The 16,016-nt window shown below is 47.2% G+C and overlaps 1 protein-coding gene across 6 annotated transcripts in view; it reads right to left on the bottom strand.

The window, feature by feature from the left end:
* REEP1 (receptor accessory protein 1) overlaps positions 1–11,631 on the bottom strand; it is a 183,959-nt gene extending 172,328 nt beyond the window's left edge. For 2 of the 6 annotated variants that reach the window (XM_068275332.1, XM_068275342.1), the window contains exon 1: positions 11,311–11,631. In XM_068275332.1, coding sequence (XP_068131433.1) covers positions 11,311–11,342 — 32 coding nt within the window. In that variant the 5' untranslated portion in view covers positions 11,343–11,631. The remainder of the gene's footprint in view (positions 1–11,310) is intronic. The other 4 variants (XM_068275364.1, XM_068275352.1, XM_068275371.1 and 1 more) reach the window with 4 other exon arrangements.
* Between the last annotated feature and the right edge of the window lie 4,385 nt (positions 11,632–16,016).

Below are 16,016 nucleotides of genomic sequence, written 5' to 3'. Positions count from 1 at the left end.
CACCTGCCAACAGTAAAAATGTAACCATGTAATAAATGTCAGAATGTAAATCAGGGATTTAAAAGATTTTACAATGGGCAAACACTGACTAAATCATTTATACATAATTATTGTAAAAATGAAGCACGTTTTTTATTACATTGTTTTCACTGGAGTCCCTCTTTAACCCCACTGGAGGTACCTAACTTTATCTGGCACCTAACCTTAACTTCCAATGACATGATGGAAGTCTGTGCTGTACCTTACATTTTAGTTTACATACAGACTCCCGATATCCCATTTATACAGTAAAGCCTGTCTTAGAAACTGATTGCCTGTTTGCCACAGCAACCAGACAGTTACCAACAGTCAGTTTTACAGCTCAGGTCTGTACATAAATCTAAGGGGAATACTGATAACTACAGACAAGAACATTCTATCTTTACATGGTATTCTATTTGCAGGGAACTTTTATAGGACTATTAAATATTGGTATTAAAAGTCAATATAAAAATATGGTTTTGTTAAGCTTTAGGAAATAAATGACTTTTTATGCCTTTACAACATATGAGTGAGATGTCCGTTACTACATAAAACCTGAGCAGTGAAGTGGGAATCTCAGAACAGCAAATACAGGTAGAGAGAACAACTAAATATAGTACAGTATAAACTCGTTCTAATAAACTCGGGTATAGTACACTACCTCTCCAGGGCCCAGCCAATCTCCATTATTAGTCTATGGGAGCAACGCCTGGTATAGTAAACTCAGATATAATAAACATTCGGCTAGTTTTTTGGCCCCTGTGTGATGCTGACTTCAGATACAGTGAAAAGTGGGTGGTGCATGCGTCATGCATCAGTGTGAAACCAATGATACCTCCGCGGGCGGAACTTAGCAAGGGTTGGACTGCATGATGATTGGCTGCATTTTGGAGAGAGGTTACATGATTGGCCCAAGTGTGAACAGGAAGTTGTCTTACCCAGTGACATGCTGCAATTTGTCCAGCCTGGGATTTGTGTTGCCTGGCTATGCAGCCCTAATGGCCCATACTCACGGGCTACAAATGTCGCCGCAACACGCGGCGCTCGCGTGTTGCGGCGACAGGTTGCCCGTGAGTATGGGCCGTTGAACGGGCGCGCACCCCGAACTGTCGCCCGTCGCTGATGTCGCCAGGCGATTGAAATGTTCAATCGCCTGGTGACAGTCGCCGCCGCAACTCCGCCGCAGCTGTCGCTAGTCCGCGTAAGTACACGGACTAGCGACAGCAACCTCCATTGAGGTATACAGAGCTTCCGGCGGGGGGAGGAGGAACGTCGGCGACAGCTTCCGTCGAGCCGCTGGTCCCTCTTCCGCGTGTGTACGCGGAGGGACCTGGCGAGGAGCTGTCGCCGGCCTGTCGCCCGCACGCTCATGTGTGGTGACGGCAGGCCACATTTGTGGCCCGTGAGTATGGGCCATAAGGTATACTAGACCTTGTAGCCTGTCCACCAAATGTGCATCGCTACTAAAGAGTGACAGCGGCGCTATCCACTATTGTCCGGGCCGGATTTATGCTAAGGCCACCTAGGACATGGCCTACGGCACCACAGCAGCAGGCTAAACTGGTGCAGAATTTGCAAGCTTGCAAAAGCTGCAATGCAGGGAGATCAGGCGAGCGCCAGACTGCGGTACTCTGCTACTAGCTGCCTGCTCTCTGCGCACATTTGCATTGTGGCCAGCAGCTATGGACTTGGGCAGCATTGGAGAGGAAGAGGAAGCTTCTGCACTGGAGACAAGTGGAGAAACAAGAGACACTGGTGGCTGCTGCGGTGTGAAGGTGAGCTGCCTACCTATACTGAAAGGGAGGTGGGAAAAGGAGGGATTAAGGGAATCATCTGGTTACCTATACTAGAAGGAACAAGGGGGAGGGGTCATCTCGCTACCTATACTGAAGGGGGTGGCTGGTGACAGTGGCCTTGGGCGGTAAAGAGTACAAATCCAGCCATGGCTATTGTATGCCACAAGTACTGTATGCTACAGGTAAAGGAAATGGGGCCCCCTTTGCCAGCCCAATATGTCCGAGTCACGCCGCCTGCGTGTCTCTGTGTGTGGTGACTGACTCTGTGGTGCCGATCACTGGTGGTGAATTTTTGCCATTGAAAAAAAAAGTTTGTAAAACTGTTGTTTTAAGTTTGCATTTTCCATTAAATATGCCCTTCCATAATGTCAGCCGCTAATCCTGAAGTAAGGGCTGCCGTGGCCGGTCACTTCTGCGACAACCAGATTATCTTGACCAGCCCTGCCGAATGCTGCCCAGGAATCGGGACCCACCACAGAAATCAACACTACTGCCCATTGTGAACACCTTGGCCAGCACTGCAAGATGTCAGCAATCAAGATTCTCAGCAACATCAGCCATCACCGCAGGTTTATTTTTTATGAAGAACCGGGTCATCACTGCTGAACCTTCGCCTTCCTCTGTCCCCCCCCCCCCCCATGTCTACCAGTTATAAAATACAATTCCAGAATTTTATTTTACAGGTGGAGATTCACTTTAAGGATGACAGATGATTGCCAAGGGCAACTGGTGGCTGTAGTATGGCAACCTCGGCTCTTGCCCCGAAGCCCCCCCCCCTTGGCGATAAATGATTCTGGTTCTATGTCAAGTTTGTATCTTCAATAAAATGCCATTAGAAAAGAAAAAAAAAAAGACTCCCAATTATTGACTGAATTAAAACATAGGACTATAGTATACCTTATGTGCATGAAAACTACAATTTCTGATATAGGGCTCGATTCACAAAAGGGTGCTAACTCAGTTAGCACGCCTAAAAGTAAAAGCTTTAGTCGTGCTAAGTAAGGTGCTAAGCAGTTAGCACGCCCAAAGCTTTTATTGATCGCACGCAAAGTTTAGCGTTGCGCGGGGCGCGCTAAATGTCGCACCATGTAAGACTAAACCGTCACACCAGGTGCCCCTAAAAAGTCGCACCATGCGCCGTTTCGGGCACACCCGGTGCGACATTTTAGGGGCACCCGGTGTGACGGTTTAGTCGCACCTGGTGCGACATTTCGAGCCCAGCACTAAACTTTGTGCGCAAAACTTTGCACGTCCTAAAGGGCTTTAGGCGTGCCAACTAAGTTTGCACCCTTTTGTGAATCAAGCCCATAGTATACTTCTCATATAGTAAACCCCTTTTCCTGGTCCCTTGGAGTTTACTATAATGAGATTGTACTGTAATCCTACATGACGCCCTCAGCATCTTATCTCACCTTTCCTGCAGCTCAAATGCTGCCAGATACAAATGGCAGAACAAACACTGTAAGCATATGCTAGGCACAGTGCGCAAATCTATACCTGTAGTGAGAATAGCGTAACTAATAAAATGACCTCTTTTTAAACAATATTCATCTATAAATGATTTAGTCAGTGTTTGCCAGTTGTAAAATCTTTCCTCTCCTTGATTTACATTATAAAATCCAGTTGGCTACATATTTACTGCTGCCAGATGATCTTTGCGGAATGTCTGTTACTGAAAGTTCTAAAGCCAGTACAAAATATACCTGGTCACCCAGTATGCTCTGGGGGTGAGAACGCTATGTAGCTAATAAGCCTAGGCTAAGCATCACTGGGAGGGCGTGGGCTACATATCAGTATACAGCAATATATAGATATAGGAAGTTTTTTTCTCTGATGCTGAAACCAGGAAATTAAGGTAAAATGGGTATCATGAGTAATTTACTGCATTCTACTATATGCCACTACAGGGCCTCTTTATAGAGGCTCAGAGACGAGGAATACTAAAGCTCTGATAGTAATCCGGGGCTTCCTCCCACCCCATAAACAAGTCCCATGCCATCCTCCCTCGGTCTACCGTTCAGCCATTACCAGGCTCATTCAATGCCGGTCAGGGTCCACTACTGAACGCACAGACCTCCCGCGCATGCACAGTAGACCCGGACTGACGTCACTGAGCTTGTTACCGGGGCTCACCGCGGCTGAAGGGCAGGCCGCGGGAGTACAGTGTGGGACTTAGATGTGCTTATGGGGTGGGAGGAAGCCCCGGATAAGTATCAGAGCTTTAGTATTCTTCGTCTCTGAGCCTCTTTAAAGGGAACCTGTGGTGAGAGGGATATGGAGGCTGCCATATTTATAACCTTGTAAACAATGTAAGTTGCCTGGCAGCCCTGTTGATCTTCTGGCATAAGTAGTATATCTAAGTCAAAACCCTGGAACAAGCATATGGCTAATTCAGTAAAACCTAAGTCGGAGTACCTGATCTGCTGCATGCTTGTTCAGGGTCTATGGCTAAAAGTATTAGAGACACAGGATCAGGAGGACTGCCAGTCAACTGGTATTGTTTAAAAGGAAATTAATATGGCAGCCTCCATATACCTCTTACCTTGGTTTCCCTTTAGTGGAATGAAAAGTAAAAGTATTATGGTTTTATTTTGCAAAGTAAGCAATGGTGCCGCTACAGAGCCATGGGCCCCAGTGCAAATTTTACACTGGGTCAGTAATCTGGCCCTGCCTACCAAACAGTCTTTCTGTCCTGTCCTCTGAATACTGAATCTGATGGGTGTTATGGATAAGAGACCTAATAATAATAATAATAATACCTGCATCAAGTCTAGCAATATAGCACAGACCTGCAGTAAGTCAGAGCCAATTACTGGCCCGCACGGCATCCAAAGGCATACAAGATGGTTTTACCACAAACGGCATGTTGTGATCTCTTGGCACTGAAAGCTCGGTCTGCGAGCAGCGCATTATGTCAGCAATATGCAAAGAGCCCCATTGCGGCTCTCCAGTTATGGGAAACACAAAGAGTTAGATTTATAAAGAATGGGCAGAGTGAGGTAAGCATCATCTGCCTGTATGTATTTACCCTCACCTGCCAGTAATCCCTGCAGAGGACGAAGGTCAAATAAGGTAAACCTTCATTCATTCCATGTAATCTGCACCAAAAGTGGACTTCAAGTGGACCTGAACTCGTGCATTCTAATTCCCCCTCATCTGTGACTAATCACAGTGTTGGCAAATACCGGATGTTAACCCTGTGTCTGCTTCCATGAAAGCAGGAAGTGGACACACTGCAGATTTATTGCAGGATTTGTATCAGCTGTAACAAAGAAATGTTTACCTTCAAAGGTTATTATGCTGTTGCTTATCTTTCAGAGCAGAGAGGTTGTTCTGAGTTCAGGTCTGCTTTAAGCTGGCCATACACTAAGGGCCCGTTTCCACTAGGCACCGTGCGTGGCTGCGAGACGCGCGACGGCACTTCCGGGTCTGCGGGTACGCAGACGAATCCCAGAAGCCGTGCTGTGCACAGCTATGGGATTCGCTGCCTCCCGTGCGAAAACTGAGGGCAATGCCGTGATGAATCGCTAGGGCAAGCGATTATTTCCCATGGCAGAGTTTCCCTGAGCGATTTGCCTGCAGGGGAAACTCTGCGGATTCGGCCCGGTTTCTGCGCTAGTGGAAACAGGCCCTTAAGGTCGACCAAGAGAGTGATCTCTCTCTGATGAGATTCCATCTGTTTGCATCCCAAACACCGCAGTCCATATGAAATCTTTCGAGAAACAGCCACATGATGCATCCTCATCGCTGTCCCCCCAAATGTTACATGTGTCCCCCTCCCCCCCCCCCTTCCCCGGTGCCCATGCATTAAAATGTCTCACCTGTCCGCTGCCACCACAAGTCCACCTGCTCTTTTTCCACATTCGGGTCTCACGTGCCTGCTGCGCATAGCATGTGGCATGTTTGTGACCTCACATGCGCACCAGTGCTGTATATGGCAGCCACGTGGGACCTGAATATGCTAAAGAAGGAGCAGAATGACTCGCGGTGGCAGCAGACAGGTGAGATATTTTATTGCACAGGCTCTAGGGGGTCACATATAACATGTGGGGGACAGCGGCTGGGGGTTCTGTCGCGTTTGTCGGTCGGGATATCGCACGCCATTACTGTGACACACCTGATCGACCACGTAGGCCCAAGATTTCCCAGCATGTTCAATCAATACGTTTGACCGATTTCAGCATGAAATCGGTCGAATCATCGATCGGCATGCTTGTGGCAGCACTGACTTTCATCAGATGCCATAATAATTTTTTTAATGCAATCCAAGAAGAGTGAAAGGTGTGTGCTTCTGACCAGTTTCACCTGACTTATATACTGGCTGCCTCAAGTCTAATGACTCATTCAAATTTAAACTGACTCTCATCTAATTAAAATGGCAAAGCGTTGCAAGCTGCAATCGCCTACCAGATTGTGCAGGATCTAAGGCTACCTTCCTGACATTCCTGCAGGAGTTGGCCTACGCAAATTCTTGCATCTCAACAGGGGCGCTGCGTGTAGGCCTCCTTGTACCCCCAGGAAATGAGGGGCAGCGCAAGCACCCCCACAAAGCAACCACTGCCCGGGAGCGCCGCAAATGTCCCCAAAAGGAAGGGGGGGGGGCGAGAACACATTAACCATATACTCCCCAGACGCGGCCTATGCCCAGGGAGAACCATCCATGTTGCTCCCCCAAAGGATAGATGCCCTACTCTTGCGTATTTTGCTTACCTGTAGTGCATATGCGCATCCTGGGAGCAAACACACCGACAATGGGGCGAGTGGGGGGGGGAAGGGCAGACAAACCCCCCGATGCAACACTACTGCCGGGGGACCCATCCGCACCCCCCCCCCCCCCACAACACCCCACAAAAAAAGAACACATTACAATGCAATCCAAGGAGAGTGAAAGGTGTGTGCTTCTGACCAGTTTCCCCGGACTTATATACTGGCTGCCTCAGGTCTAATGACTCATTCAAATTTAAACTGACTCTCGTCTAATTAAAATGGCAAAGCGTTGCAAGCTGCAATCGCCTACCAGATTGTGCAGGATCTAAGGCTACCTTCCTGACATTCCTGCAGGAGTTGGCCCACGGTCAGGTGGGCCCATAGGTCAGGTGAAACTGATCAGAAGCACACACCTTTCACTCTCCTTGGATTACATAATAATTTTTTATGTGGATGGTCGATTCCTGCCTCCAATCAGCCTGTCCAATCGATACTCTCTATAAAAAAAAATCAAAAATTAAAAAAATAAAAGTCGATTGAATTGAACATCTAAGGGAATCGATTCCAACCTGATTTGATCAGAGCGATCGAATCTGCAGTTACTCCACTGGTAAAATCAGTGTGTGTGTGGGCATCTTTACAGATAGAGAGCACAGGTCCCTATAGGAAGAATTTGTAAAACACAATGACCAGTTTAGAGTGTTATGTGATACCCGAGCTGACATCACTGCAATGAAAGAGTCTAGCATGAAAATCAGATTAAATTCAGAGCTTGACTAATCTGTTTTTGTTTTGTTTTGTGTTAAACACACATGCTTTATAAACTAGGCAACTTTTTCCACCATTAAGGTGAACAGACTGAATAGTGTGCAAATCTGAAACTTGAGCCTTGAAAAAGTATACCTCAGCCCCGCCTTTCCTCCATTTTCTGTCTATAAATCTGCAGCGGTAGGCCTCAAACACCTGAGCTTCAGAGCTGGCTCTTTTGCGTCAATGCAACCAATATAGTGGCGTCAGGCCCGGATTTACATCATAGGAGCCTATAGGCACAGATGTCCTGGCACCCTATACTTTGCCCTCCAGAAATCCACAAACCCCTGCCGAACTGCACCACAAGTGTGCTGGCTGGCCCAGCTGTGACTACTCCCTTACCAGTCATAGGTAGCTACAGGTGTCCCTTAGCATTAGGTAGCCAGTAGTGGTACCCCAACTGAAGGGAGATCTTGTCAGTGGAATGCCGAGAGCCAAACGACTAAACTCTCATTTAAGCTCTGCTGCTCAGTACTCTGCACAGGGAAGAAGGGAGGCACTAGGGGAGAGGAGTGAGCCGCCCCTACTTTATGAGGCGCCTGTAGGCACGTGCCTACAGTGCCTTATGGTAAATCCGGCCCTGAGTGGCGTAGAAAAAGAGGATACAAAGGTTGCAAACACACCGGGGACCCCTGGACCATAAGGGGGCCCTCCTTCATCCATCTTATTAGCTTTGCATTGGCGTTATTCTGGTAATGATCACCTCTTTACCTGCATTGAACGAAAGTAATCTTTAACAAACTGTTTTCTTAAGGCTCGTACACACATCGGATTTTCACAAACGACCGGTCGTTTGTACGTTTGAATGTCTGGTCGTTTGGACGTCAAATCGGGCGTGTGTACGGTCGGTCATTCAGCTGATAAGACTGGATTTGAATGATCCGTCAAGCAGATCGTTCAAGTCCAGTCTTATCAGCTGAACGTCTGACTGTACACACGCCCGATTTGACGTCCAAACGACCAGACGTTCAAACGTCCAAACAACCGATCGTTTGCGAAAATCCGCCGTGTGTATGTACTTATACTCTGATTACATCTCTCTGACACTGCAGCTGTCCTTGGTAGGTTTTGAGGCTCCATATATAGAGTTCCAGAGGCCCCATGTAAAACTCGCACTAGGGCCCCAAGATCCTTAGTTTATGCCACTGAACCAATCAGATTGCAGAATTCACGCTCCAGCTGTCATTTTTCAGTTCAGAGTTTTCTCAGCAGCCAGTATGGCTGATTTGCAAAAACAGGTAAAAAGAAAAAAAATAAAAGCTGACACAAAAGGGAAGTACCGTAGTTGCCTAGAACAACCAATCAGATCATCTCTGTGAAGTATGAAAAGGATTACGATAGGTTGCTTTGGGTTAATGGCTTCATCTTGACTCCAGCCTTACTTGAACCTGATCCATTCATACACGATACATACATACAGTAGACATATGACCAGAGCAGGGACAAGGTCCTCCAGCACCCAAGGCTGAGACACCAAAGTGCGCCCCTCCATCCCTCCCACCCCAGCTGTCACACACTCATTGCTATTACACTAAGAGGTGCCACAGGGCCCACAACCTCCCCAACACCTTAATATCTAGTTATATGGCTTGCATTCACTGCTATGTATCCCCTTTTCTTATTTCTTTCTGCTTCAAACACAATTAGGAATGACAGCTGAATGAATTGTGCGCCCTCTCCTACACTGCGCCCTGAGGCTGGAGCCTCTCCAGCCTATGCCTCGGCCCGGCCCTGCATATGACTATGGTAGGGATTAGATTGCGAGCTCCTCTGAAGGACAGTTAGTGACAAGACAATATATACTCTGTAAAGTATGAAAAGAATTACGGTAGGTTGCTTTGAGTTAATGGCTTCATCTTGGCTCCACCTAACCTGTCTTTGTAAAGAACCGCTAGTGTGTTCCACAGAGGAGCAATGATAGCAGTGAAGACAATGCAAGGAGTCTAACTACAAAACAAAGAAAGGCTGTGGTGGTGGAATATGGAACATTTCTATACATTAACCCCTTCATTCACAGTCTCACTGTGTCATGTAATGATCAGGCATCAGCTATCCATATCTGTGAACATCATACTGAACACATACGCACACACTGCAATAAAGAAATGCATAAATTGCCAAAACACTGCCATTTCCCCAGGCCCTGGGATGATCAATTATTTTCAAGCATGATATAGCAAAAAAAGTCCATGAATTTCTGTGTGAACATGTAAAGGCCAAAGCTATTTAATCCCAGCTATGCCTGTGATAAATAATTGACTAAAAAGCCCCCCCCCCCCCCCCCACTCCCACCTAGCAGACACACAGTCTGTATCCATCACTGACAGTCTCCAAGACGCACCCAAGCTTGATGTCAGCTGTTAACATCTTGACATCACCCATTAAGCTCTGTGGCTGTTTTGATAGGGCAAAGGCCAAAAGTGGAATGTGCCGTAACCAACGGCAACGGCCCGCAGCAACTATACATCAATCACCCCGGCTCAGTTTACTCAAACTTTACCCAAAATAAAAAGCGCCTATTCAATTTGTATTCATTTATCCAAGTGCCAAGTCTATTGAAGATGATTTGACGCTTGGCGGTTTCTCCGATTTCATCAGTATGCGTTTAGTCCCAATTTTTCCCAGCCCATGACATTTTTACACATAAGGTGCCCTAAAATTATCAAAAAATGTCCTTCAGATTCGATCTTTCGACGCGATTGGAACAGTCAAAACTAATCAGAAGGCAATTATCGAAGGTTTCCATTAACATAACGATTTAAGAAGATTTTGCATTCCGATTCGATTATAAAATCCAACTTTTGGATCGATATTTTTCCCTTTTCCAATTGTCAAAAGGATCATTTCACATCGGTTTGCATCACACGCAGCACACAGTTTTCTATACAATATGATCATAAAAGATCGAATCTGAAGGAAAAATTGTACCGTTAATGGGCACCTATACACAATTAATCCTGACACCCTAAAATTAAACTCGTATACAAACACATTGCCATGAATGTTTCCCACTATAACATTTTACAGATGTTTAAAGGCTTGATTAAAATCTGTGTAAAATAGGCCTTTTTCTGTTTAAAGTGTACCTGAGATGGGGGACTATAAGAAAATATACATACCTGGGGCTTCCTCCAGCCCCCTCCGGCCTCATCGCTCCCACACCGTCCTCTTCTGCCTCTCTGTGCGCCCACAACTGGCCCCCGGAAAATGCTCCAGTCAGGGCCAGTCGGTGCAGGCGCAGTCCAGCCAGGTGCGCTCCCCTGTCTCAACCCCGTCACCGGGAGCATTCTGCACCTGCGCAGCAGTAATGTGCAGGCGCAGAATGCTCCTGGCGCTGTGAACGTGGCAAAAGCGCTTGCGCAACCAGGCTGCGCATGCGCAGGTGGTCCCGGACCGGAGGACTTTCCGGGGCCAGTTCCAGGCGATCGGCGAGACAGAGGAGGATAGTGCGGGAGCGATCAGGCCGGAGGGGGCTGGAGGAAACCCAGGTATGTATATTTTCTTTATAATCCCCATCTCAGGTTCCTTTTAAAGTAAAAGAAAGATTCATTTTTTGTTTGTTTCCTGTTGAGTTAACACACACACTATACAGCACGTTTGCATTACTGAGCACCAAAAAAGTGTACATACTAATAACAATGATAATGTAATATTAAGACAAGCCTCTCCAGAGCCCTCTAGTGGCGGATCTGCCCCTGTAATGCCAGTGCATAAACAAAGACTGTTTTTCAATAATCGTTACATTTTCTGAACCAAGATGAAAATGATGGAAAGGTATGGAGGAAAATGATTAGGAAATGGAACGCTGGTCTGGAAACAAACCGATACAAAGTTGCTAGTAGTAAGGTCATGTTGCTGTAGCACATGGGGTAAGACAACAGCTATATATAGCTTTGGCAGATCACCTTGCACTGACACAGTGTGCACAGGGAAGGCAGGGTATATAGTGTATAGTGTATATAAGAGAGGTACTCACACTACGAGCCGGGAGATGAGCCATGACACCATGGTGGGGGGTGACAGTCAGCTGAGGGTAGATGCACCAGGTTTATCTGTCACAGGCAGGGGAGCAGCCCTCAGCCATGGAGAGGAAGGCAGAGCTGGCCCTGGGCACGGAATCCAGCTGTTGGCACACTGGCAGAGCTGTCACTGAATGCTTTCACAGCCCCAGCCTGGCAGGAGGGGAGAGGGGGGCACACGGGGATCAGCAATCTATAAGCAGCTGCCCTGCTTCTTCACCGATCCTATTCTGGAAAGGAGGAGTAATAAGGAGAGAGGGGAGGGGGATGTGCTACATGCTCCATCCATAGCCGTCTGTGCAACCTGCAATCCACCCAATGCACGATGTGCTGCTGGTTACAGTGTCACTGTATCTGTAGGCTGGTAAGGGGGGGATTGCATAGGCTGAGAGGAGCTGTCACTGTATCTGTAGGCTGGTAAGGGGGGCATTGCATAGGCTGAGAGGAGTTGTCACTGTATCTGTAGGCTGGTAAGGGGGGGATTGCATAGGCTGAGAGGAGCTGTCACTGTATCTGTAGGCTGGTAAGGGGGGCATTGCATAGGCTGAGAGGAGTTGTCACTGTATCTGTAGGCTGGTAAGGGGGGCATTGCATAGGCTGAGAGGAGCTGTCACTGTATCTGTAGGCTGGTAAGGGGGGCATTGCATAGGCTGAGAGGAGCTGTCACTGTATTTGTAGGCTGGTAAGGGGGGGATTGCATAGGCTGAGAGGAGCTGTCACTGTATTTGTAGGCTGGTAAGGGGGGGATTGCATAGGCTGAGAGGAGCTGTCACTGTATTTGTAGGCTGGTAAGGGGGGGATTGCATAGGCTGAGAGGAGCTGTCACTGTATCTGTAGGCTCGTAAGGGGGGGGATTGCATAGGCTGAGAGGAGCTGTCACTGTATCTGTAGGCTGGTAAGGGGGGGATTGCATCAGGGCCGGTTTAAGCAACAATGGGGCCCCAGGGCAAAATAAACCTGGGGGGCCCCCCAACATATACCTCAGAACAAAAATCGGCATTAGGGGACCTTTTTTGCAGCTGGTATAGTCAGGATGTGAAGTCCCAATCTATTGGAGCTCCACATTCTGGCTATCCCAGCCTGCATGGGGAACAAGGGGTTAAAAAGTTTCAGGAGGGGGGACCCCACATAATTAAAAAAAAAAAAAATCCCCACACTCTAAACATAAAAAATAAATAAATGGGAAAATAGGAAAAAATGCCAGGGATCTTCATACAGCCATATTGCGGCTGTATAGCGATCCCTGGCCAAAGCGCTGCGGCTGCGTATAGACCCCCTGGAAACCCCGTCAGGAAATTTATTGCGCTTTCGTTTGATGCATGTAAAATTATACTACCGTTAGGTTTGCTACTAAAAGTGACATTTACTGCATTTAAAAGTATACTTTTTTTCCTTCGAAACTTTAAAATCGATTTTCTAAAAAACTATAAGGTCTTTTTGAAAAATTGTTTTTTCCTCTTATTCCTAATGATCTCCTTAACATATCCTGCAAATTTAGGATTTCTAGCATGTAAGGTGGATTTGCTATCAACCATTAAAGTCGGCAGGTTTTTAAATGTGTATTTTTTTTCCTTTAAAACTTTAAAATCGATTTTCTCAAAAACTATAAGGCCGATTTGTAAAAAATTTTTTCCTCTTGTAGCCACTGGGGGCCCCTACAAGCTCTGGGGCCCTGGGGCAGCTGCCTCCTTTGCCTTAATGGTAGGGGGGGATTGCATAGGCTGAGAGGAGCTGTCACTGTATCTGTAGGCTGGTAAGGGGGGATTGCATAGGCTGAGAGGAGCTGTCACTGTATCTGTAGGCTGGTAAGGGAGGGATTGCATAGGCTGAGAGGAGCTGTCACTGTATCTGTAGGCTGGTAAGGGGGGGATTGCATAGGCTGAGAGGAGCTGTCACTGTATCTGTAGGCTGGTAAGGGGGGGATTGCATAGGCTGAGAGGAGCTGTCACTGTATCTGTAGGCTGGTAAGGGGGGGGATTGCATAGGCTGAGAGGAGCTGTCACTGTATCTGTAGGCTGGTAAGGGGGGGATTGCATAGGCTGAGAGGAGCTGTCACTGTATCTGTAGGCTGGTAAGGGGGGGGGATTGCATAGGCTGAGAGGAGCTGTCACTGTATCTGTAGGCTGGTAAGGGGGGGATTGCATAGGCTGAGAGGAGCTGTCACTGTATCTGTAGGCTGGTAAGAGGGGGTTACATAGGCTGAGAGGAGCTGTCACTGTATCGGTAGGCTGGTAAGGGGGGGATTGCATAGGCTGAGAGGAGCTGTCACTGTATCTGTAGGCTGGTAAGGGGGGGATTGCATAGGCTGAGAGGAGCTGTCACTGTATCTGTAGGCTGGTAAGGGGGGGAATGCATAGGCTGAGAGCAGAGCTTTCACTGTATCTGTAGGAGCCAGGTATAGGTGCCCACAGTATAGGTTAGCCAGGTCTAGTTGCCCCCAGTATAGTTAGCCAGCTATAGATCCCCCACAGTATAGGTAGCCAGGCATAGTTGCCCCCAGTATAAGTTAGCTAGGTTGGTGCCTCCAGTATAGGGTAGCTCATATAATTGCCACCAGTATAGGTTAGATAGGTAGGTGCCACAGTATAGGATAGATAGATAGATAGATAGATAGATAGATAGATAGATAGATAGATAGATAGATAGATAGATAGGTGCCCCCAGTATAGGTTAGATAGGTAGGTGCCACAGTATAGGATAGATAGATAGATAGATAGATAGACAGATAGATAGATAGGTGCCCCCAGTATAGGTTAGATAGGTAAGTGCCACCAGTATAGGTTAGATAGCTAGATGCCCCAGTTTAGGATAGGTAGGTGCCCCCAGTATAGGTTAGATAGGAAGGTGCCCACAGTATAGGTTAGATAGGTAGGTGCCACCAGTATAGGTTAGATAGGTAGATGCCCCAGTATAGGATAGATAGGTAGGTGCCCCCAGTATAGGTTAAATAGGTAGGTGCCCCCAGTATAGGTTAGACAGATAGATGTCCCGAGTATAGGTTAGCTAGGTAGTTGCCCCCAGAATAGGTTAGATAGGTAGGTGCCCCCAGTATAAGTTAGATAGATAGGTGCCCCCAGACCCAGTACAGGTTGGATAGGTAGGTGCCCTCAGTACAGGTTAGATAGGTAGGTGCCCCGAATATAGGTTAGATAGATAGATTCCCTGAGTATAGGTTAGCTAGATAGTTGCCCCCAGAATAGTTTGGATAGGTAGGTGTCCCCATTATAGGTTAGATAGGTAGGTGCCCTAAGTATAGGTTAGATAGGTAGGTTCCCCCAGTATAGGTTAGATAGGTAGGTGCCCCCAGTATAGGTTAGATTGGTAGGTGCCCCCAATATAGGCATAGCGGCGAGGGGAGCTGGCATAGCATAGTTACAACTTACCCTTCACGATCCCCGCACACAGCCTCCATTTTCTTCCTGTCCCAAGCATCAGTCGCATTGGTAACAGCGCCTCCTGCTATGACATGCGGCCACGTCATCACAGGGGGCGCTGTTACCAATGCGATGGACGCTTGGGACAGGAAGAAGGAAGAGGCTGCGTGCGGGGATCGCGGAAGGTAAGTTGTAACTACGCTATGCCAGCTCCCCCCGCCGCTGTGCCCACCCTCCCAGCCGCTCAATCTGCCGCTCTATTCGCACACCCGTAGAAACGGCAGTGTTTTTCCACAGAACTGCAAGGATATACTCATTGTATACTGGGTCATGATAAGTGTAACAATGAACCAATTGGCCACAGTAAGCAGGGTGGATTAAGGCAAATCAGGAAAAAAGGGCGCAGCAGCCCTTATGGAAAAAAGGGCACTGCCATAGGCACCTATTATAAAAGCCGCGATTTGCAGTAAAGAAGGGAAATTTGGGCGCACAGCAGCACATGCTTTGCAGTGCCGCAATTTGCATATCTGCATGCCTCGTCACGCACAATTTTATCAGGCGCCTATGGCACTAAAATTTACATTCTTTGCTGCAAATTGCGACTTTGCAGGGGAGCCTCCAGGCCTCCAAATGTCCTTTCTTTTTTTTTTTCGTACAAATTTTTTTTTTTTTTTTTCTCCCAACAGATGGATATACAGAAAGTCACATTGCTTGGTACAAACAGAGCGATTACAGGAGATGTTTTGCTTTAAGCTTACTCATAACAAACATTTGTTTGACTCCAAGCTGGATACAAGTGACAAAATCTTAATTTCCCATATATCCTCCCCTCCCAGTCCTGACCCCCCCCCCCCCTCCCCCTTCCCTTCTGTCATCTCGGAGAGTTTTTTGTCCAAAGAAAAAAAAAAAAAGAGAGAAAACGGACTTTTATGTTATGTCCAGTCTACCCAAGGATCCCTGCAGGTGTTCTGTGAGATACCATTTTGTATTTTTGAAATGTTCCATTAAGGTTTTAATCTCAGAGTCTTTAAGGGTTGCAAGAATAAAGCTTTTCCACTTTTTAAAGAAACCCGCTGTTTTCTTGTCTTTGTGTATAATGGAGTCCAACCTGTCCTGGTTAAAGAGATGCTGAAGTTCTTCTTGTACATCCCACACGGTGGGGACGTTTGAGTAAATCCATCTATTAAAAATGACTTTGCGCGCAGCCACTACAATCAGATGCGCCATTTTGCTCACACCTGGTGCAGTCGCTGCGGCAGGGTCAGACCCCGCGGTTTCAACGTAATTGA

This window comes from Hyperolius riggenbachi, chromosome 1 (genome assembly GCF_040937935.1).
Source record: "Hyperolius riggenbachi isolate aHypRig1 chromosome 1, aHypRig1.pri, whole genome shotgun sequence".
In the NCBI taxonomy this organism is placed as follows: Eukaryota; Metazoa; Chordata; class Amphibia; order Anura; family Hyperoliidae; genus Hyperolius; species Hyperolius riggenbachi.
This window is presented reverse-complemented; position numbering and strand designations above follow the sequence as displayed.